At 47.5% G+C, this 22,587-nt stretch overlaps 1 protein-coding gene across 1 annotated transcript in view; it reads left to right on the forward strand.

The window, feature by feature from the left end:
* Positions 1–21,406, forward strand: part of GJD3 (gap junction protein delta 3) — an 88,219-nt gene extending 66,813 nt beyond the window's left edge. The window contains exon 2 of the mRNA XM_069634569.1: positions 18,210–21,406. Coding sequence (XP_069490670.1) covers positions 18,258–19,184 — 927 coding nt within the window. The 5' untranslated portion in view covers positions 18,210–18,257 and the 3' untranslated portion in view covers positions 19,185–21,406. The remainder of the gene's footprint in view (positions 1–18,209) is intronic.
* The last annotated feature ends 1,181 nt before the right edge of the window (positions 21,407–22,587 follow it).

Genomic DNA, 22,587 nt, shown 5'->3' on the forward strand with positions numbered 1-22,587 from the left:
GCTGATGCTGTCAAACAGAATGTCAACAACCACCTTCAACACGACCTCCGGATGGAAATTGGTGGCCTTCAACCAATCTTGACACTGTAACACTGCCCCATTACCCATCTGGCGGAATCCTGTATCCACGATGTCCAGGGCAATAGAGATGGCATCATCCAATGCTGCTTTCCCTTCATGTAGCAGTGTAAGCGCCTCATCCGTCATCTGTTATGGTTATTGTTATCTTGCATTTATATAGCGCCTTATATACCATTGGTATGGTCTGAAGGCGCTGGTAGGTTGAACGCCCTTGGGAACCGAAGTTCACATCAATAGAGAGAATAGAGAGAGTCAAAACAGTGCGTGTGGGCACCGGGTATGTGTGCAGCTCGTGCTGTATCCGTGTAATAGCTGCATTCTAGCGGTAGGTGTGCTGGTTGTGAGGTCAGGGGTATGTGTTCGTTCTGGCAGGAATTATCCAGAGCGGATGTGGCTGCGTTAGGCCTGAGGAGAACGCCTGGCTGGGGGGGGGGGGTGTTACCAGCAGTGATTACTTAGAATGATGTGGAGTGAGCGGCGAGTGTTGCTATGAGAACAGTTATACCGAATGGTGTCATAGTATCAATGTGTGCTAGTTGAGTGGTGATGTAAAGAGGGAGTAAGCGTGGTGGGAAAAGATGGGTTATATACCCTTTCAGAAATTCTCTGCATTCCAAATCATACTATATACGTCCGTTCCTTGCACTCCTATCCACTCCATGCATCCCAGTCTGTTCCATATATTTCGGTCACGCATTCATGCATTCCGGCTTGCCGCGTGTGTTCGAGCTCGCTCCGTGCGCTCCTGTTCGCCATGCCTGCTCCAGTCATTGTGGGTTAAATGCACTTTAAGCGTTCTCTGTGTTCCAAACCATACTTTATACGTTACGCAATTCTAAGTGCTTCAGTCCGTTCGATGCCCTCGTATCCACTCTTGTCAGCCTCACGCGTGCACTCTTGTCAGCATCAAGCGTGTACCCACTCACCCCTCTACCCACTCACCCCCTCTACCCATTCAGCCCCTCTACCCGCACAACCCCTCAACGCGCTCATCCCCTCTACGCGCTCATCCCCTCTACGCGCTCAGCCCGTGTATGCGCTCAGCCCCTCTACTCACTCGCCCTCTCTACGCACTCATCCCTTCTACGTATTATTCCTCTCTATGCATTCTTCCTCTCTACGCGCTCAACCCCTCTACGCACTCATCCTCTCTACACACTCATTCCTTCTACGCATTCTTCCTCTCTACGCATTCTTCCTCTCTACGCGCTCAACCCCTCTACTCAATCCAACCCCCTTTACGCACTCAGCCCTCTACGCATTAATCCCTTCTACACATTTATCTGATCCCCACACTCACTTGATCCCCGCACTCATCTGCTCCCGGTACTCATCTGTTTTAAGCACTCGTGTCTTTCACGCATTCACATCAGTATCTTGTTCTAAATATTCATCTCTACACTCATCTGTTCTATGAATGGATAGGGCGGATAAGTGAATAGTGCCACTCATCTGCCCTATCCACTCATCTGCACTCATCCGCCCAAGCCACTCATTCTCTCCTCCATTCTATCCACTTGTCCGTTCTATCCTCTCATCCATTCTATTCACTTATCCGCCCTATCCATTCATCTGCCCTACCCATTAATTCTCTCATTCGTTCTATCCACTTGTCCATTCCATCCACCCATCCACTCTATCCACACCATCCACTCATCCGCACTATCCACTCATCCGCTTCATCTGCTCTATCCGCTTCATCCACTCTATCCACTCAAGCCCTTGACGCACTCAACCCCTCGACGCGCTCATCCCCTCGACGCGCTCAACCCCTCGACGCACTCAACCCCTCGACGCGCTCAACCCCTCGACGCGCTCAGCTCCTCGATGCGCTCAGCCCCACGAAGCACACACCCCCACGATGCGCACACCCCCATGATGCACACACCCCCGCGACGCACACACCCCCACAACACACTCATCCCCTCTATGCACTCATCCCCTCTACGCACTCATCCCCTCTACGCACTCATCCCTTCTATGCACTCACCGCTTCTACGCACTCACCCCTTCTACGCACTCACCCCTTCTATGCACTCACTCATCCCATCTACGCACTCACTCATCCCATATACGCACTCATCCTCTACGCATTCTTCCTCTCTACGCACTTATCCCTCTACGCGTTTCAACCCCCTTTACGCCTTCATCCCCTCTACGCATTCATCCCTCTACGCATTCATCCCTTCTCTGCACTTATCTGATCCCCTGCTCATTTGCTCCCCGCACACATCTGCTCCTCGTAGTCATCTGCTTTAAGGACTCGTGCATTTCACACATTCAACAGAGATATTCTGTCCTATATGTTCATCTCTACACTCATTTGTTCTATACTTTCCTCCGTTCTGTACAGTCATTCATTCTGCACACTTATGCACTCATCTGCGCTCTATCTACTCATCCGCTTTATCCATTCATCCAGTCTGTACACTTATCCACTCATATGTTCTAACACTCCTCCGCTTTATCCACTCATCCACTCTATTCACTCATTTGCCCCATCTACTCATCCGCCTAATCCACTCATTCTCTCATCCGTTCTATCCACTTGTCTGTTCTATCCTCTCATCCACTCTGTTCGCTCATCTGCTCTATCCATTCATCCGCTCTATCCACTCATTCTCTCATCCGTTCAATCCTCTCTTCCACTTTGTCCACTCCTCCGGTCTTTCCACTCATCCGCTCTATACACTCCTCCGCTCTATACGCTCCTCCACTCTATACACTCCTCCGCTCTATACACTCCTCCGTTCTACACACTCATCACACTTCCATATTAATGCGTTGTCCATATTCATGTACTCTACATACTCATCAGGTTCCCATACTTGACATTTCTACACACTTATACCGTATATGCTCATCCGTTCTGGCCATTCATCTGTTTTAGGCGCATCTGCGTTCTACTTGCTTCCCCGTATTACGCACTCATCCGCTCTACACGCTTGTCTATTCTACACATCCAGCCGCTCTACACACTCATCCACTCAACATGTTCATCCAATCCATACACTCATCCGATCTGCACATTCATTCGAATCCCACATTCATTCAAACTCTATAGTTATCTGTTCTAAGTAATTCATCTATGTCATTCACTTTGTTCACTCTGCATGCATTCTATTTATTTCGGGAGTCTAAATCTTATTACTCCTATCAATCATTTCACTGCTTTGAACTATATTAATTTAATTCTGTTTTCCCTTCTAGATTATTGGCGGTTGTTAGTTGTCAGTTTCTTGCATCAGGTGGTTTGATGGATTGGAGTCATTGAGTTGCTGTTGGTCTGTTTGGGTTGGTTTGGTACAGCTTGATTTTAGGGGAAGAGCCAGGTTTTCAGCAGTTTGCGAAAAGCCATTAAATCCTCAGTCTGGCGGATGTGGGGTGGGAGTGAGTTCCATAGCGTGGGGGCCACGGCTGAGAATGATGATCCACCTAACCTAATGGAGTTTGTCTTCGGAATGACTAGGAGGCCGGCTGAGCTTGATCTTAAGGTGCGTGGGGGGTTGTTGGGTTTTAGCTTGTCTTGAAGATATTGAGGTCCTGTTTTATGAAGTGCTCAATGTGAGATGCACAAGGTTTTAAAAGTCACCCTGCGGGCTACCGGAAGCCAGTGCAGCGTCTTGAGGGCTGGGGTGATGTGGTCTCTTGGGCCAAGTGCAAGAAGCAATTTGGCTTCCGCGTTTTGTGCCCTTTGGAGTTTATTCATTTGGTACGCGTGGACTCCGAGGTATAGGGGGTTTGCGTAGTCCAGTCTTGATATAACAATTGATTGTACCGCAGAGAGTCTGTTGGGAAAAGAGAGATATGGAAAGATGCGCCTAAGGGTTTTAAGGTGGTAGTGGCAGGACTTTGAGACGTTGTTGACTTGGCGCGAGAGTGTTAGGCCAGAGTCAAGGGTGCATCCAAGATTTTTCACAGGGTTGGAGGGGGTCGGAGATTTGCCCATGGCGGATGGCCAGGGTAGTGGTTGAGGGAGAAGCTCCAGGTTTCCACACACCATGATTTCCGTTTTGGAGGGGTTTAACAGGAGGTGGCTTTGGGTCATCCAGAGTTCTATGTCAAGCAGGTAGGAGGCCAGGTCAGGTCTGCAGATGGGTTTTGAGTTCAGGAGTTTTAAAATTAGTTGAGTGTCATCGGCGTAGTTGTAGCACAGGATGTTGTGCGAACGGATTACTGGTGGGAGGGTGGTCAAGTAGAGATTGAACAGGAGGGCGGATAGGCATGGTCCTTGTGGGACTCCCATGTTGACTGGTCGGGCTTGGGAGGTATAGTTGGAGAGTATCGTTATTTGGTACTGATCCTTGAGGAATGATGCTATCCATTTAAGAGCGGTTCCATGAATTCCTAGGGAGTGGAGGCGGTCTAGGAGGATTGAGTGGTTGATTGTGTCGAAGGCAGCGGATAGGTCAAGAAGGATTAGTGCTGCGCATCCCGCGGAGTCTGCAGTCATTTTAAGGTCATCCCAAATTGAAGTTAGGGGGGTTTCAGTTCCGTGACGGGCTCTGAAACCTGATTGAGCGGGGTCTAGGAGATTGTTGGCTTCGACAAAAGCATTTAGTTGGGAGTAGGCAGTTCGGTCAATGAGTTTGGCAAGGAATCTGGTGTTTGAGATGGGGCGGTAGTTTTTGGGCTCCAGAGGGTCGAGCGAGGGTTTTTTAATTAGAGGTTTGACATAAGCCGTTTTAAATGCGTCGGGAAAGATACCAGAGGAAAGGGAGGTATTTATGATGGATCATGCATGTTCACCTGCGCAGGTGGAAGTGAAGATTTCTTTGAGGGTTGTGGCTGGGCAAGGGTCCAGAGGCGAGCCTGATGGTTTGCGGGCAGATAGACGTTTGTGAAATTGCTCAGGTGATATTGGACTAAAGGATTCAAACGTTGGTTGCGTAATGGTTGCATCTGGTGGGGTGGCCGGTATGGGGGTTGAATTGCTTTGGGGATGTAAGAGAGCTAGGTTGGTGGCTAGAGTATTTGTTCTTTCGAGAGCTGTGGTGAAGAAGTGGAGGGAGAGTGAGTCGCACAGTGATTGTGAGGGAGTCGGGACGGTCGTGTTGCAAGCCGGATGGGTGAATTCGGAGATGATTTTGTGGAGTTCTTTGCTTGGGTTTTTGCAGTTTTGGATTCGGGAGTTGTAGTGGGCTTTTTTTGCTTTCCGGATTTGGGCCTTGTACTGATAGAGATGTCGGGTCAAGGTGGCCCTATTCACCTGGATTTTGTCTTTCTGCCATTTGCGTTCTAGGTATTTATATAGTTGTTTAGTGATCTTCAGCTCAGGAGTGAACCATCTGGGGAATTGGCTGCAGTGGGTTGATGGTTTGCAAAGGGGAGTGAGCTGCGTCAGAGATGCAGAGAGCCATGAGTCAAAGGTGTCGAGGGTTAGTTGTTTGTTCAGTAGGCAGGTAAGTGGTGGAGACTGGAGGAGTGCGTCGGCTAGGTCAGGGACGATTTTTAATTTTTTCCAGCATTTGCGTAGATTCGGAGGTTCAGATTGGAGTACGGGATGGCGGTTGGGTGAGTGAATGGTGAACGAGAGAATGAAGTGGTCGGACCAGAGGATAGGGGAGGGGGGGTTTTAAATGAATCAGGGAGTTGGAGCTAAAGATGGCATCAAGAGAGTGTCCTTTGCAGTGAGTCGGGCCGTTTGTGTGGGGTTGGAGGTTAATTGCGTCCAAACCGTCGATCAGAGAGTGTGTCATAGGGTTGGTGGGGATGTCAAGCCATATGTTGAAGTCTCCAAGAAGGGTGAGGTTGGGTTGGTTTAGTTGGAGGGTAGAAATAGAGTTGCAGAGGTTGTTTGCGAAATGTCTATCATAGCCAGGGGGTCTGTAGATTATTAGGAAGCTGTGTGAGAGCGATGGGGAGAGGGATAGTCCAACGAGGAGAGATTTGCAGTGTGGAATGGAAGGTTGGCTATCGATGATTGAGGCGTGGAAGAGAGACTTGAAGACGAACGCTATTCCTCCTCCTCTAGAAAGTCGGTTCAGTGGGATGAGGGAGTATTCGGGGGGGAAGGCTTCACTGGCGATTGGGCCAAAGTCATCCGAGAACCAAGTTTCGATGATGAATACCAGATCTGGTTTGTCCGAGGTGAGGAGTTCAAAGATGCAGTATCTGTTTTTTGCTACGTTGCTACGGAACGGGCATTAAATAGGATGCAGTTCACATCGGGAGGCGAGGTTGGTCTCGGAGCAGGAGCAAAAGGTGGTGGTGGCTGAGAGAGAGGAAGTTGGGGAGGGAGAGGGGTGGGGTGGGAGACGATCGATGGGAATAGTGGGCGAGCAGAGGAGTTGGCGGGTTTCGGGCGGGAATGGGTGGCTGTGTGAGTTGGGAAGCTCGGGATTGGCTCGGGGGAATTGAAGGTAGGGTCTGGGTGGTTAGGATTTTCGGTTGTAGTTGAAGAGAAGTCGAGGGAGAGGGGTTTCAGGCAGGGTGAAGCTACGGGGGAAGGAGGTGATTGGCGTACGGAGGTTGTGGGTCGAGACAGGGCAGGCGAGGAGTGTTGAGAGATTAAGGGGGACCAGGTACGGTTCCTCTTTAGTTTCTTTATTGCGATTGGAGTGTGGGAGAGAGTATGGGGGTCAGACGGGTAGAGGGATGCGGCTTCGGTTCTTGCAAAGGCTCGGCGTGCAGTTTTTAGGGAGGGGAAATGGTGTGTTCGGGGAGCAGAGGCGGTGGGTTTTTGTAGGCAATGCGGGGGGGATGCTTGCAGGGCGGGGTGTGCTCGCTATGATAGTGAGGGGAGCGGGCATGGGTAATGTGGGCTGATCGGTGGTGATGTTCGGGGGGGAGTCTCCTTAGGGTGGTTGGCTCGCCATCGTGCCTCTCTGGCTTGGTGTTTGGAGAGGCGAATGGTAGGGAGTGCAAAGGAGGGGGGGGCGATTTGGGAAGGGGGAGACGGGAGGGGAGTCAGAACGGGGAGTGGGGGCAGATTATGGTGGTTATTTCTGACGGGCTCTGGAGGAGTGGATGCACTCATGCCTAGTACGAGGTGTTAGGTGTAGTCTCAAGTGCAACTTACAGTTTATTGGACTTTATATGTTCCGCCGCTTCACTGGCTGTGAGTAGTCTTGTACTCAAGGTTCCAAGAAGTCGGGTGATATTATTCACTTTATTCTAGGTTTTAGTGTACAATTGTACAGGCTTGCAGATATTAGGCCGTTTGAGATATAGTTAGATCCTAGGAAATTCTAACGGGCGGCCTATTTAGTTGTAGCTACAGCACGGTTAGCACAGTTACGTTGGATCCTAGGATATACTAACTGGGCGGCCTATTTAGTTGTAGCTACAGCACAGTTACGCTGTTGGTTAGGCTTTCTTCTAGTAAGCTGTAATACAGATATGCATATTATTTTAGGCAGAGTTTGCGGGGCTGTTGGGCAACTTCTAAGCTCAGTTTCTAAATGCACATTTCTAGAATTACAGAGAGGCTGTTGAGTACACTTCTAAATTAGCGGGGAGGCGATTGGGCATACTTCTAAAATTTACTAAGAGGCTATTGGGTACATTTCTAAATTCAACTTTCCACAGAGAGGGTATTGGGCACACTTCTAGATTCACAGAGCGGCTACTGGGCGCAATTCGTTCGAGATTCAACGAGGCTGTTGGGCACACTTCTGGGAACACAGAGAGGCTATTGGGCACACTTCTAATTCCAGCTTTTAAATGCACACTTCTAGAATCATAGAGGCTATTCTGGGAGAGTTCATGGTCGTAGTGGGAGAGAATTGTGAGCGAATTAGCCACCTTGATGGTCGTCACGGCTGTAGAGATTACCGTCTTACCAAAAGCATCTAGTTGTTTGCCTTCCTTGTCTGGAGGCACCATAAAAGGAAAGGAAGGATTGACAGAATTCTTACGGGCAGCTTCGGAGACAAGTGAGTCCAGGCATGGTTGTGTGCAGAGGCATTTGGGCGCTGAATCTCGGACCTTGTATTTTTTTCTCAGAATGATCCTTTTAGTGCGATGCTAAGAATGGATCCCTCATCACTAGGAGGCTGTCCTCCCAATTATCCACTAGCACTGGAATGGCCACCATTGATTTGCTGGCTGATTTCCGCCATTGGTACAGGAATCACTCCTTTTTCTGCTCCTCAGGTAGAAAATCAAAGAGCTTTACAGGTTGTGAAATGAGGGCATGAAAGGAGCCAATCTCGCACAGAGGTGAATCATTTGATTGTAGGTCCACTGTATCACCGTCACTTGGTACTAGATCCCCAAACTCGTCTGTAGAGTGCAGGCCTGAAAAATCATCTGTTGGATAGTCATCTGCATTGGTTTCCGTATCTTTGAGGGTGACTGGTGGCAAAAGTGGCACCCTTGGAAGAGGTCCAGAGGATGACCGAGTAACAAGGCCTTCCCTTGCAGGGAACCCAGAGGGTTGTGCTGGAGAAGGCAACAGTGGAGCAGGAAGCTGTTGCGGGAGCTCTGAATCCAGTGTCTGTAGCGTGGATAGAATGTCCATTGACATATCCCTTGAACCGGAAGGTGCAGGAGCCTGCGGACGCTTGGGGGGCATGCCCATTGGGACAGGTGGCACTGGAGAATGTTGAGTAGGGTAGAGGAAGGCCTTGCTTTGGTGGAGCTGGCAGCGGCATGTCAGCAACAGGAAGCACAGCATCTTCTTCATCATCATTGGAGGACACAACCCTCTGGTGTATTAATGTTCAAATCAGCACCCTGCTGTAGTAGCTGCTCAGGATGTGCCATGGATGGGAAGGGGAATGCAGGCATAACATAGGGAGCCAGTGAAAACAGTGGCTGAGCACGAGTTGGCCTGGGGAGGTAAGACAATGCATAAAGGACACCCCTGTCCATATCAACTCCCTTTGGAAAAGTGGAGACCAAGGGCCCTTGAACATATGTCTTCGATGATGCTAAGCAATGGCATAGGTTTAGGTGGCAACAAAGCGCTTAGTGAAGACGACTTAGACGTATACATTGATTTGGTCATCAATGAAGTGTTCGATGGGACTGAAGTTTTGATCGCCAACATTGTTAGCTTTGTTGTCGACAAGGTTGCCAGCAGAGTCATCATCGGGATGATGGTCGTTGTTGAAGAATACTTTGTTGTCAACAAGGATTTGGGCCAACTGTGGGTCATCGACAGGGTCCTCGACAATGATGTTGTAGATGGAGGAACGGCAGTCGTGGATGAGCATCACTTTTCCGAAGAGTGCTTGCATGCTGGAGCTGCCGACGAAAGTGTTCTCAGCACCAAAGTAGTGAACGAGGTGACCGTAGGTGTAGATGGAGATGTCAACAACATCGTCGACGAGGAGGCAGCCTGAGCAGGTGATCCTTGTCCCTTTTTTGCCTTCTTCTCACAGAAAGATTCTTTGTGCGACCTTGTCCTCTTCATTGTGGGAGTGTGCTCCAGTGGTCTGCTGTGCCTGGCAGAGGCATAACTACAGATAGAGGCCAAGCCAGAGTTGCTGGCCCTGTCATCCAACCAGGCCACTAACCTCCAGTGGAGGTCCTTGCTGGTCTTGTATGACAACAATTGGCAGAGGGTACAGTTGGTCAAGTCGTGCACCGGGTATCGACAGTAAAGAATCTTTACATTAAGATCCTCAACTACGTTTTTAAGGTTACAAGATGAGCAGGCCTTGAGTAGGCTTTTCTTTCTCGTGTCTGTCGCCTCCACTCACTCCTGAAGGCCACAGACGGAAGAAAGGAAGTCCGGAGGCAATGGAATGGGCTTAAACTTCACAGTCATAGGCAAGAAGTGATGCAGCACCAAACCGGAAGATTTGATGGAGATAACTAGTAACAAATAGACACAATTGTCGAATTTCTAGAAGGGAGAATTCTCAAGGACTCCCAACACTTAACAAGCGGTAAAACAATCTGAAGATGGTCACCAGAGGCGGCTAAAGGTGCATCCTAGGCTTTTGACTGAAGGAGATGCAATGGGCGTGGGTTATAAGGAGAGAGGCCAAGGAGTAGATTGGTGAAAGAGAGCTGTTTTGCCGCAGGTTAGGATTTCAGTTTTTCCAAGGTAGAGGAGGTGGTAATTGTTTGTCCTCCAGTGGTCAATGTCTAAGAGGCAAGAGGCCAGATCTGGGTGGGCTGAGGATGGGGAGTTGGGAGTCTTGAGGATGATCTCAGTGTCACTGGCAAAGTTGTAACAAGTGAGATTATGGGAGCGGATGAGCGTGGGGAGCAGTATCGGATTGGCCCCTCGGCCTCTCGGCCTGTGGCCGGGACGAAATCGTCCCTGGGGAGTGGGGGCTGGTTTGGACAAAAAAATAAAATTTTGAAAAAAAAAATGAAATTGAAATTTAAAGAAAAAACACCTGAAATGGCATAATTCACCAAAGCAAGGTAACACGTTACCTTGCTTTGATGATTGATTTGCATGCATGATGTGTGCATCATAAATTATGATGCATGCATCATTCACATGCTGCTGCAGCATGCAAAGTTGAGGGGCCGGGGCACCCACACAGCCTGCAGTTGGCACTGTGCTGCCACTCCATGGGGCACAGTGCCCCCTGGAATTGCTGTGCTGTTGTATTAGTGATAAATATGTATTAGTGATAAACAACCAATTTTAGAGTAGAATAAGCATCAATTTTGGACTATGTATTTTGCCTTTCTCAAGTTGCAGTAATAGCATGTTTTTTTCTGCTGTTGTCTCTGTTACGATCATCACAAGATATTCCATCTCGGTGTCCTCGGTCACTTGACAAAATCCTTCTGCCCAAAAGCTTCTGTACAGTGTAGAAATATTTGACCATAGCACATCAAGTGGCCATTGACTTCATTGTGCCACAATGAATGCTTTGTTGTAATGTGTATATCTTTCCCATCTCCCTGGCATGCTGTTCAGGATGTTTGCTTGAAAGTATGAGGTAACAAGTGCTCAGAGTATGGGATGTCCTATGAGTGCGCTGCCTTCCCTATTTTGCCAACCTCTGAAGCCTGAAAGTAGATGCATGCAGGCTTGACATGCGGCCAACTTTGCTCCAGACCGGCAGATGAATTTAACTGGTCTGCTGTTAAATCTCAGTTACCAGTTTAATGGTATCCACTACAGAATAATTGCTCATTTTACTATAGCTGATATGATAGCTTAGTGGGTTGAGCGCTCGCTGCTGCGATGTGTGTGTGATCTGCAGGTTTGAATCACAGCAAGGCCATCTCAGCCTTTCATCCTTCTTAGGTCGATAAAAGAGTACCAACATAGGCTCGACGATATTGTGTGCATATTTGTTTTATAAAAAAAGAGCTTAAGCGTAAGTGCTATACAATAACATATCCTTTGGCCTTGGACGTCTGTTTGCATTCACAGTAATTTGACAATATGGATCTATGCACACAGATATTAATGATACATATGGTGATCCATTCTTGTATGAAATGTATATCACATTAGTGAAATCATAACCATATTTTTTGTAGTGAACTTAGGAACAATGCTATTTGATGCCACTTCCTGTTTTGTCAAGGGGTGAAAGGTCATGTTTCATCGCTTCCCGGGATGTCACTTTGGGGTGCGGTCAAATTACATCACTTCTGGTGATGTCATCAGAGGTCAAGGGTCGTGAGGCGAGGGTTGGGACACTTTTTTGAGGCGAGGGGTGGGCCACTTTTGTTTGGGTTTCCAGGCCTTCTTGTCCCAGCACGACCCTGGTGGGGAGGGGCGACACAAAACAGTGCAATGTGATTCCATAGATGAGGACTGGGACAATGTGGTGTGCACTACAAAAGTGCTCCAAAAATATAAAGAAATACACACCTCTGATTCTACAACATGGGTCCCTGTTTCTTGTCATTGTTCTGCATAAAACGCTCCAAGAGGCAATATAATTTCCCCAGGGCTTTAAGTGGGAATGGACCCCAGAAGGGTTTTTAATTCAGCTTTGAAACGGAGTCCAAGACCATGGGCAGATTCACACTTCCTCCCCTGACATTGTGTCTTTGCTGTCAGGGCTTTATTTTCAATGATGGTAGTCACGGAAACACAAACATAGCAATTTCGACACATTAGCATCTATTTGATTGTTGCTGAATAATTGTAAGTTGTCTTGATTTTCCTATTCCTGTATTTAAAGGCCTCCAAGCATTAGAGGCTACGCCCTACCACTTCAGAGGCAGGCCTCCAGGCATTGGCAGCTAAGCCCTACCACTGCTGAGGCAGGCCTCCAGGCATTAGAGGCCAAGACCTACCACTGCAGAGGCAGGCCTCCAGGTATTAGAGACTAAGCCCTATCACTGCAGAGGCAGGTCTCCAGGCTTTGGAGGCTAAGCCCTGCCACTACAGACAGAGGCAGGCCTCCAGGCATTAGAGGCTAAGCCCTACCACTTCAGAGGCAGGCCTCCAGGCATTGGCAGCTAAGCCCTACCACTGCTGAGACAGTCCTCCAGGCATTAGAGGCCAAGACCTACCACTGCAGAGGCAGGCCTCCGGGTATTAGAGACTAAGCCCTATGACTGCAGAGGCAGGTCTCCAGGCTTTGGAGGCTAAGCCCTGCCACTACAGACAGAGGCAGGCCTCCAGGTATTAGAGGCTAAGCCCTACCACTTCAGAGGCAGGCCTCCAGGCATTGGCAGCTAAGCCCTACCACTGCTGAGGCAGTCCTCCAGGCATTAGAGGCAAAGCCCTAGCACTGCAGAGGCAGGCCTCGAGGCATTGGAGACTAAGTCATACCACTGCAGGGGCAGGCCTCCAGGCATTGGAGGCTAAGCCCTACTACTGCAGAGTCAGGCCTCCAGGAATTGGGGATTAAGCCCTACCACTGCAGGGGCAGGTCTCCAGGCATTGGAGGCTAAGCCCTATCACTGCAGAGGCAGGTCTCCAGGCGTTGGAGGCTAAGCCCTACCACTGCAGACAGAGGCAGGCCTCCAGGCATTAGAGGCTAAGCCCTACCACTGCAGAGGCAGGCCTCCAGGCATTGGCAGCTAAGCCCTATCACTGCAGAGGCAGGACTCGGGGCATTGGATGCAAAGTCCTACCACTGCAGGGGCAGGCCTCCAGGCATTAGAGGCTAAGCCTTACCACTGCAGAGGCAGGACTCGAGGCATTGGGTGAGAAGCCCTGCCACTGCTGAGGCAGGCCTCCAGGCATTGGCAGCTAAGCCCTATCACTGCAGAGGCAGTCCTCCAGGCATTAGAGGCAAAACCCTAGCACTGCAGAGGCAGGCCTCGAGGCATTGGAGACTAAGTCCTACCACTGCAGGGGCAGGCCTCCAGGCATTGGAGGCTAAGCCCTATCACTGCACAGGCAGGTCTCCATGCTTTGGAGGCTAAGCCCTACCAATGCAGACAGAGGCAGGCCTCCAGGCATTAGAGGCTAAGCCCTACCACTGCAGAGACAGGCCTCCAGGCATTGGCAGCTAAGCCCTATCACTGCAGAGGCAGGACTCGAGGCAGTGGATGCAAAGTCCTACCACTGCAGGGTCAGGCCTCCAGGCATTAGAGGCTACGCCCTATCACTGCAGGGGCAGGACTTCAGGAATTGAAGGCTAAGTCCTACCCCTGTAGGGGTAGGACCGACCTTCTGGCATTGGAGGCTAAGCCCTACCACTGCAGAGGCTCTCCAAAAAAAGTGGGCGGACACCATCCACCCCTGTGGTCCCGCGACTTGTGCCCTGCTGGTCCCTGATAAAATGCACTGGGTGTCCTCATGAAGCACCGAAGGGTGTGTGATATTTGCCTTGATCTGATATCTCTGAAGGTTTTTTTTTTTTGCTCATCCGGTTTTGTTTCTGAGTTCATGTAGAGTTACGATTGTATACCTGATCTCGTACCGTGCTCTAGGCATTATGCGGCATTCTCTGCACAGGTGGGAAACATAACGCCAAAATGTTCTCATGATGTTGGCCTATAGTTTTATGGAAAAAGTGTCTGCTGACAGTGTGGACCGTTCTTCGATTCCTACTTCTAGTGGGAGGGTGAAGAACATGACCCTTCCACGAAACATTCCGAAGGAACCACTATTTAATATAATGTAGTAGTTGGTTATGCATGTATGTGATTTCTTCAAAAACATTTCACCTAATGGAAATTTCACCGAATCCCTTTCACCGAAAAACGAAATTAACGTTTTACTTTTTGAACTTTTTTTTATTTATAATGTGAGGACATCCCCCACAGCCTCCCCTCACCTCTCCCTACCCTAACTTATACCCTTACCCCACACCTCACCTGTTATGCATTAAACATATACCACTTCACCTATCATTTTTGTTGGAATAAATTTGGTGAAATCTCATTAGGTGAAATGGTATTCGATGAAATGTACAGTAACGGTTGGTTGTACTGCGCCAGCAGCCATACCTCACTCCCGCCGATGATGCTGTGTCGTGTGCCCATGCTGGGTCTGTGGAAGTGGAATGGGAAATAGGGAGGGGAGAAGAAGAGAGTCGTACGATTACCTAAATAGAGGGGGAATTAGGTAGGCCATTTGGGCATATGCTTGTTTCTGCATGGGCGTGTGGGATCTCACAGCAGCTGAATTGGGTGAGAGCTATTGGTGAAGTAATGGGTGACAATTGCGGGGCAATTTTTGGACAAAAAAGGAAGCGTTGCGGGCTTGCGCTGCATCCGACACTCGGGTGATCAATGTTTATCCACCCCAAAAAGTCTGGTGGCCCTGGCTGTCCAATTCTGCTGTAACATCCAGCAAAGTCAACAGAGCATCCCTACCACACGTCCATCTGTTTCATGGGTCATTAACTACTTCCAGTTGAGAGTTAAGGGGTCCAATAGCGATTGGTTATCCAAATGGTCTTACAGTTGTTTACAGGCACCACCAAGTACAATTTTTCAGCAAATATATTATACATTTTGGTCTATGATATGGGTTCCGTGGTTTCCTTTTAACCTGGCCTGCATCTTCGGGTGGAGGGCGATATTACATGTGTTCTGTGGATAGTGTGCTTGATCATAGCCAGCTGCGTTTTGCACATACTGGAGGGGTCCCACCATTCCAAGCAGAATCGCTTTGACACGCCTGTTCATGAGAGGATACAGCACTTTACAAAGTTTTGATTCTAATACTTTATTAGTACTTTTATGTTTAAAGAGGGTTGGTTGAATAAAATGTTCAAGTAAATGTGAATAATGGGGTTTTATATTAGATGGGGGGAAAAGCTGTATATTTGTTGATGCATTGAAATAGTTCTGACTATTAAGGTGTCACTCTGTGGGACCCACCATTCTGTAGTCTGATGCCAATCACCATCCCATGCGTTCACTAGTTTCTGTGACGCTTGATAGCACCCGGCGTGTCATATCATGACCATAAGACCCGGTCGGGATCCAGGCCTTCTGGTCAATCTTCATCAGTGTGGCCACGGATCCTAGTGGCTCTCGATTCCATGCGCCACCCTGGCAGCCTTCTGCACTGCTCTGAATGCTCGCTTCCGCCTCTCCTCTGCTGCCCCCAATTCCTAGCACTTGCGTCACAAGACTTCTTCCAGCCTCTCTTTCTCCCCCACTCTGCCCCACCCGGCGTTAACCTCTCCAGGATCCTCCTCTCTTGGGTCCTGACCTGGAAGACTACATTCCCCAGAGTGGCTGCCAAGCATCAGTTGCTTGATGGCCCTACTTGACTATTTGCCTCCTCGTCTTGACCACCATTTCCTAAATTCCGAGTCAACCAGTAGCACCCGGCCTTGCAGCCAGTGGAAGTAGCCTCAATGCACGTTCTGGTGCGGGCAATATGACCGTTATGTGCCCTGAGCACTCTTTGTGCTCCTTTACTTCGCTCAGCTCCATAATTCAGGCTTCTGGGCGCATAATTGCTTGAATTGCCGGCTAGAACAGGTGATCGATCATTCCTGGTTATTGGTGGCAATACACTTAGAATGGATCTTTCCCTGTGATGTGGGAGTGGGTCCAGGGTGCCATTAACCACGTGAAGAAAACGAACTTTGTGGGAAAAGTTTGGAAGTGTGCGAATGTGACAGGGGACATCTGGTCAGGAAGTTGGGTTTGGTCTGAAAGGAATTGATAAGAGGGTGAGAAGTAGGTGTATAATAGCAGGAAAGACCGTGTAAGGGCATAATATGCCCACTTACAGATGGCTATGCTGTCTGCATGCGACAGCCTTGACTACCAGATGGGCTAAATCCGTTTTTCATCTGTTCAAATGGGACACTTTGATTTGGACAACAATCCCAAGCTTGTATCTGAATCGTGAACAGAGAGGCTGGATTGTTTAGGGTACTGCAGAAAGACACATTCCTTAAACCTGTAGAGGGGGCACTGAGGCGAGGTAGGAAGCACTAGCCCATGTGTTACAAATGGGGGTAGGTTTTGCGGATGAGGGGCTCACAGTTGGAAGAGCGTGTTGCCCCGTCCGTATCTTGCTGGTGAAGGAATGAGTGAAGGTGGGAGGTGTTACGTCGCCGAGTGCTGATAGCCAAGAGATAGTGGCTGAACTTGGCTTCGCTTTACGCGCATATCATGAGAAGGGTGAGATAAGGGAGTGATGCGTTTCTCGCTTGGCGGGCATTCCTGGGTCACAATTGGCTGGTGGCAGATTACAATAGGATCACAAGTTGACATACTCTTTCTCAGGCACGTTCACAAGGTGGTTAGGGTGGTTGATGGTAGAGGGAGGGCTAGCGCAAGGGGTACAATGAGAGGAATGCCGGGGTTAGAGTAAGCAGTCAACAATTCAGACGGTGGGTGGAGAGAGTTACCAGCATTGACTTTTATCACACAGCGTCATAGACATGGTGAGTTAAAATCTCAATACTTGTAATGCGTGGAATGTCCCTCGTGGCTATCTGCACACCACGCAGACATATATCGAAAACTTCAGTGTCAGGACCAAATCAGAAGCTTCAGGTATGTGCATGATCAATGGGAAATGTTGTAGAAGCTATAAAGTGGGCATTCCTTGCTGAATATTTGCACTCCAACTGCTTCTGTCGGTACCCAGTCATTTTACTGAAAATAAAACAGAGTGGTAAATTTCACCCAAGACCATAATACGAAAAAACACCAAAAATATTAAACAATTATATAAAGGGTAGCGGGGTAAAGGGTTCAAATGAGTCGGGATGGGGTTGGGGTGACGTTATAAGGGTAGAAAATTAGGGGGGGGGTTAATGTTTTTCAGTATTTTGGTCACGAGGAAATGTTCCACTCTGAATTTCCCGTCGGTAAAATCATGTATAATCCTTCTGCCCTGCTCTTTTCTGGGTCCAAAGTCCCTTATAAAGAACTAGTTTGGATAATCTTTACATCCTAGATATCACGAGCAAAGGTAAATGCTGCCCATGAGCTACAGAGGTCAAACCTGTATTTTCCAGCCTTTGGTGGTTTCTATTACTCAATATATTAACAATGTTTATTTCAATATTTTAAACCTTGAAGTTATGTGATGTCGTTAATATTCATATATGTTGGAAGCAAACTTTTTTTTAATAAATAAAAGTTATAAAAAATAAATAAAATAAAATGGAACTTAAGACATGCAAGACAGTGTTGTTCCATTTGACTTTTAGAACTGGGAGCATTAAGCTTTGGTGCATGTCCACAGTTAGACTGGGCCGCGGGGTAAGTGAGACCTTTTCCCCCCGGAAAGAATCTGTTGGGTAATTTCCCCAGTAATCCTATAAACCAGCCCCCCCTTTGAGCACACCAAATGATGACAGAATGGGCATGGACCGATACCCGGAAATTAGATTTAAAGATAGTTGTACGTACAGTGACAAAATGCTGGTGTTAAAGACGACCACAGATATAATGAAAGAAAATGAAGTCCTGTCTCCATGTTTGAGGAAAGCAGAAAGACGCGGGGTGGTGCTTAGTCACCTGCAATGCTCTTTACGTATATCTGCACTGGTTATAGGGTAGTGGTGTTACTCTGATGAAGACAGTTTTGTCATTTTAAATGTAAAATACACTTTGTAAGAGTTAGAAAGAGTTACCCAAACAATTTTACAACAAACAATACATTATTCCTGAAATGTTAATTTGACAGATTATTCAACTAATTTATTGACTTTTTGAATGGAAAGCAGCTCTGGGACTAATGGGCTCCCCATATCAATTACAGGGCTTAATGGGTCAAAGGTTCTCACCTCCATAACCAGTGTCCCATTGGCCCATTCAGCATTGATATGTCTTCCCATTATGCCCACTCTAACATCTTCTTTGTCTTGCAGGGGCAGTTCCCGAAGTAGAGCTGTGGCCGCCCGGCGGTCCCATGTGCGATGGGGGAATGGAGCTTTCTCAGCTCTCTGCTGGATGCGGTCCAGGAACACTCGCCCATGGTGGGCCGCTTCTGGCTGGTGGTCATGTTGATATTCCGCATCCTCATCTTGGCCACAGTGGGAAGCGACGTCTTTGAAGACGAGCAGGAGGAGTTTGTGTGCAACACTTTACAGCCAGGGTGTCGTCAGGTGTGTTATGACAAGGCGTTCCCCATCTCACATTATCGTTTCTGGGTCTTCCACATTGTGCTGCTTTCCGCCCCAGCTGTCCTCTTCGTCATCTACTCCATGCACCAGGGTGTTAAGATGAACCGGGAGGAAGAGGTAGCAGAAACAGCACCAGAAGCAGAGACATCAGCAGTAGCAGTGCCAAAGAGCCCACGCCGGACCAAGTTGCGGGTGGAGCAACGCATACAGCATATCCGCACATTCTACATCGTCAATGTGGTTCTGCGGATCATGGCAGAAGTTGGGTTCCTGGTTGGACAGTGGCTTCTCTATGGGTTCAAAGTTGAACTCCAGTTTAATTGCACCCGCAAACCCTGTCCTGATACGGTGCACTGTTTTGTATCCCGCCCTACAGAGAAGACTATATTTGTTCAGTTCTACTTTGTGGTAGGTGTGGTCTCTACTATTTTGAGCTTGGCAGAACTGGGCCATCTCATCTTTAAAGACCGTTGCAGGAGACCAATGCCACCATCCTATGATCAGGATAACTGGTCAAACAGAGAGCAGGAGAAATCCCGGCACTTCCTGCTGCAGGCCCGGCACCTCATACCCCAGAGAAAGGATGGAGCCCGAGGTAGCCAAAGTTTGCCGAACCATTTCAACCCAAGCACTGTGTTCCAGCCAAAGTCACCTGCCAGCACTCCCAACAGCAGCAAGTCCTCCAGATCAACGGCCCGAGTGGGGGACCTCACTGTGTAGAGTCTTTGTGGAAGGCTTTTGATCTGACGAAAGGTGATTTAATGACAGCTGGCAGCTGAGCACAGCACATAAGTTTTCTCTTCAGGAATGGGTCCTCAAAAGCTGACAGAATCTAAACTTGGATTAGCCAGTGAAAGTCATTGAGTCTGAAAATCTTTGACTTGGCCATTACCATTGGGTGGCCTGTGGTTCTCGGGTTCCCTCTGACAATGGCATAGGGCTAGTGAAGAGTCTGACGAGGTCCCAAGACTCCTACAAGCAATTTTAACAGGGCAGCTTCCAGGTGAGCTGTGAGCAACAATGAGAGCTGCACAGATATTTTCTGCTTCTGCTGGTCCACGGAAATTGTTTCTGGATGAGGCCCGTCAAGGAACTCGTAACATGTAATTTTTGTTTTTCCCTTTCTGTAAAAAAGGGTATGTTAGCTTCTTTATGAAGTGTTCTGGTCCTTCTTACCTTCAATAAATATAAGATTCTTCCATTGGTCCCTCTTGAGGTAGAGCAGTGAGGACTGCACTTTGGCAGTGGGAAACCTATTGTGGCACCTCAGGCATTGACGGGCACCTTTGCTGCAGGCCTTGGACAGAACAGAAACGTGAATCATGTGTCGTCATTTGTTTTGGGGCCTGGATTTCTGGTTTCCGTTGAGATACCTGGGTAATGTGGCTGTACCAGAGTAGCAGAGTTTATGCTAATTTTATCCTGGCTGGAGTTAATAAATCGGAAACTCCCTTCTTGGTCATAATGAGGGTCCTATAACCTGGGCTGTTAGGAGGCCACCTGGTTATAGCTGGCTGCCATACACGTACCCTGTTGTCAATCCAATGCAATCCCAATGCTAAGTGGCATTGTGCTCTAGTGTTTCTTTTATTATGTGCAATGATGCATGAGGCATGGGGTAACCCTACATACTCTACAATTCATTAGTATTTGACCAAAGGAACACAATTCTAACCCAAAGATGCATTACAAAGTGCCACTCTCTTCCAATGCCTTTTTGTTTTGCCCAGTAGCACTTTGTATTTAGTGCTGCTTAGTTTCCTTTTCCCATGATAGGCGTGTGCCTGGATGTCCTAGCTTACAAAGTGCTGCCCTCTAAGAAGCCTGCTATAGTTCAAGAGTCATACATGACGTGGTGCCCCATTGAAACAAAGGACTGAGCACTGCTTATACTGGGGTGCTCTTTCCCAAATATGCAAGACCAAACCTCATTTGCAATTCGCAAAGCCACTACTAGAACTAGGAGATTGGAATGCAGAGGCAGAGGGAGGGGGGAACATAAGCCCTTAACTCAACTGTATTCTAAGGCTAGAATAACAATAAGGACATATGGCCTGGCAACAAAAGCACATTTTTTGCGGTTCTGAGTTTTTAGCCAACATTACTTTGCAGCTTTGCATGTGGGGATTCCTAGTTTCGATTATGAACCTACAAGCCCCAGAACGCAAAGTGAATTTGGCTAAACACTAGGGCTAGTTAATGGCGCTCCTCATGGCCTGGGGCCAGTTGGCAACTCTGGGGTGAATTCATTTATAATGATCTGAGTGTTGATTGACAATGATCAATGGGAAACGATTCAGTTTGACCAATCAGGGTTGGTGTTTTAAAGTACAGCCAATTGTCTGGTGAATGTAGTCTGCACTGTGCCATTTGATGCTGGAACTAGCAACCAGGGGATCTGCTGAATTATGAGTGCAGGGATTCTTTGCATTAAGATATTTGCCGTTTTGCTTTTCTCTCATGCTGGACTACGAGTACTAGAATACAAAGTAAAAATGGACCTGGACGAATAATTCACACCTAACATGTGTCCACTTAAGATCTAGTGATAGACGGGGTCTCCTTGAGTGATGGGTCTCTCTATGATGTATAAGGATTACTGGACGCATTTTGACATAGGTGGTGGAGGGTTGTTTTCCCTCTTCAAAAACTAGCACACTGATGTTTCGTCACCGTGGTGTCCTGGAGCATGGCGGACATCTTTTAAACGTATGCACTTGAGGCAGGGATTTGCACTAAACCTGTGTAAAGAACAATGTACTGTACCTTCGAGAAGGGTTAGCATGAAATGCAGTAATGAGGGAAGGTTTTAATTTTTTAAAGAAAATCTTGAGAGAGGGTGAGGTGAGGTAATGTTCTATTTTAAAATGTGACTGTAAAAAAGTGAAAAAATGAGATTGTTGTACATTTTACTAAAATGATAATTTAATTGGTGTCCCTGAGCAGATTGTGTCTGTTGTCATGTTTATTCTCTGTCGCCTGGTCGCTCTGGCTATTTTATATAAATCTTTAACTTGCAGTGATGCACAAGTTTGTTTCTATTAACAGACACCTTCTGTCCACAGATTCTTCATCTTATGTAAAATCTCCTAGCGTAGAATGAATCAAGTAATCTTTGAACGGCTACCAGGGGAAGCACAGTACCTGAAGCCTGCCCCGTCACAGACTTTATGTTGCCACTGGTACCGAAAGTGATAAGCCAAGTATTTGCACAGCGTGAATCTGTTTTAGATTTGCATGCCGCGCATACATCATCATCTAGTGTTTGGACTCGATTATTATAACTTGTTTTGCCAGATACGGAAAATAGGTTTTAACATCGGTGTATCAGTAACAATATACCTCAGACATTCATTTGCATTCTGCAATTCTCCTTCATGAAGATATCTTCACTAACTTGTACACTTATTCTTATTTGTATATACTGAAGTATACAATTAAATTCCTTTTCAGTGTATAATCCCATGCAAAACTAAAAAAAAACAAATCTTTGAAATCAAAAGTATTTATAGAGCATCTAAAATGTATCTAGATATATTTTGTAGATACAGCATCTAACCGCCAGGTGAAAGTGAGTGGGTTGCATGTGAATTTAAAACAGTGGCCAACTTCAAAAATACTGTTACAGACAAGTAACGTTCGCTTTTTCTGGCATAACCTTGTTTTAGATCCACATTCTGTGCACAGAATTCCAAACAATGATGAATCCCGTTTGGGTAAAGGGTGTAAGGACAGGGAAGTACTAGTCATTTTTTTTTAAAACTGCCTGTCCCACCAAAACACCTCCTTGTGTATGACAGATGATGCACTAATGTTTGGAAGTGCATAAACTGTGCTCCAAGTAGCTACTTTACACATTGTATGCACAGTAAATAACCAGCATTGCCCTTTAACAATTTCGAATTGAGCTCTGGGTATGTGTGCTGGCTTCCTATTAGCAAGTTTACAACATTTTCCTATGCAGCTAGTGATGGTTTCTCCTCCCGAACCACCTATTCTCCTGGCGCTTGTCTGTTTTATATGAAATTACCCCCTGTAAGGGTTTTAAGTGTTTTTTTTTTACCATGACCTCCAAGTGCCTTGAAATGAAGCACCTCTCATACCACATCTTTGCCAGCATGCA

Source organism: Ambystoma mexicanum, chromosome 13, assembly GCF_040938575.1.
Source record: "Ambystoma mexicanum isolate Mex_15411 chromosome 13, UKY_AmexF1_1, whole genome shotgun sequence".
Classification (NCBI taxonomy): domain Eukaryota; kingdom Metazoa; phylum Chordata; class Amphibia; order Caudata; family Ambystomatidae; genus Ambystoma; species Ambystoma mexicanum.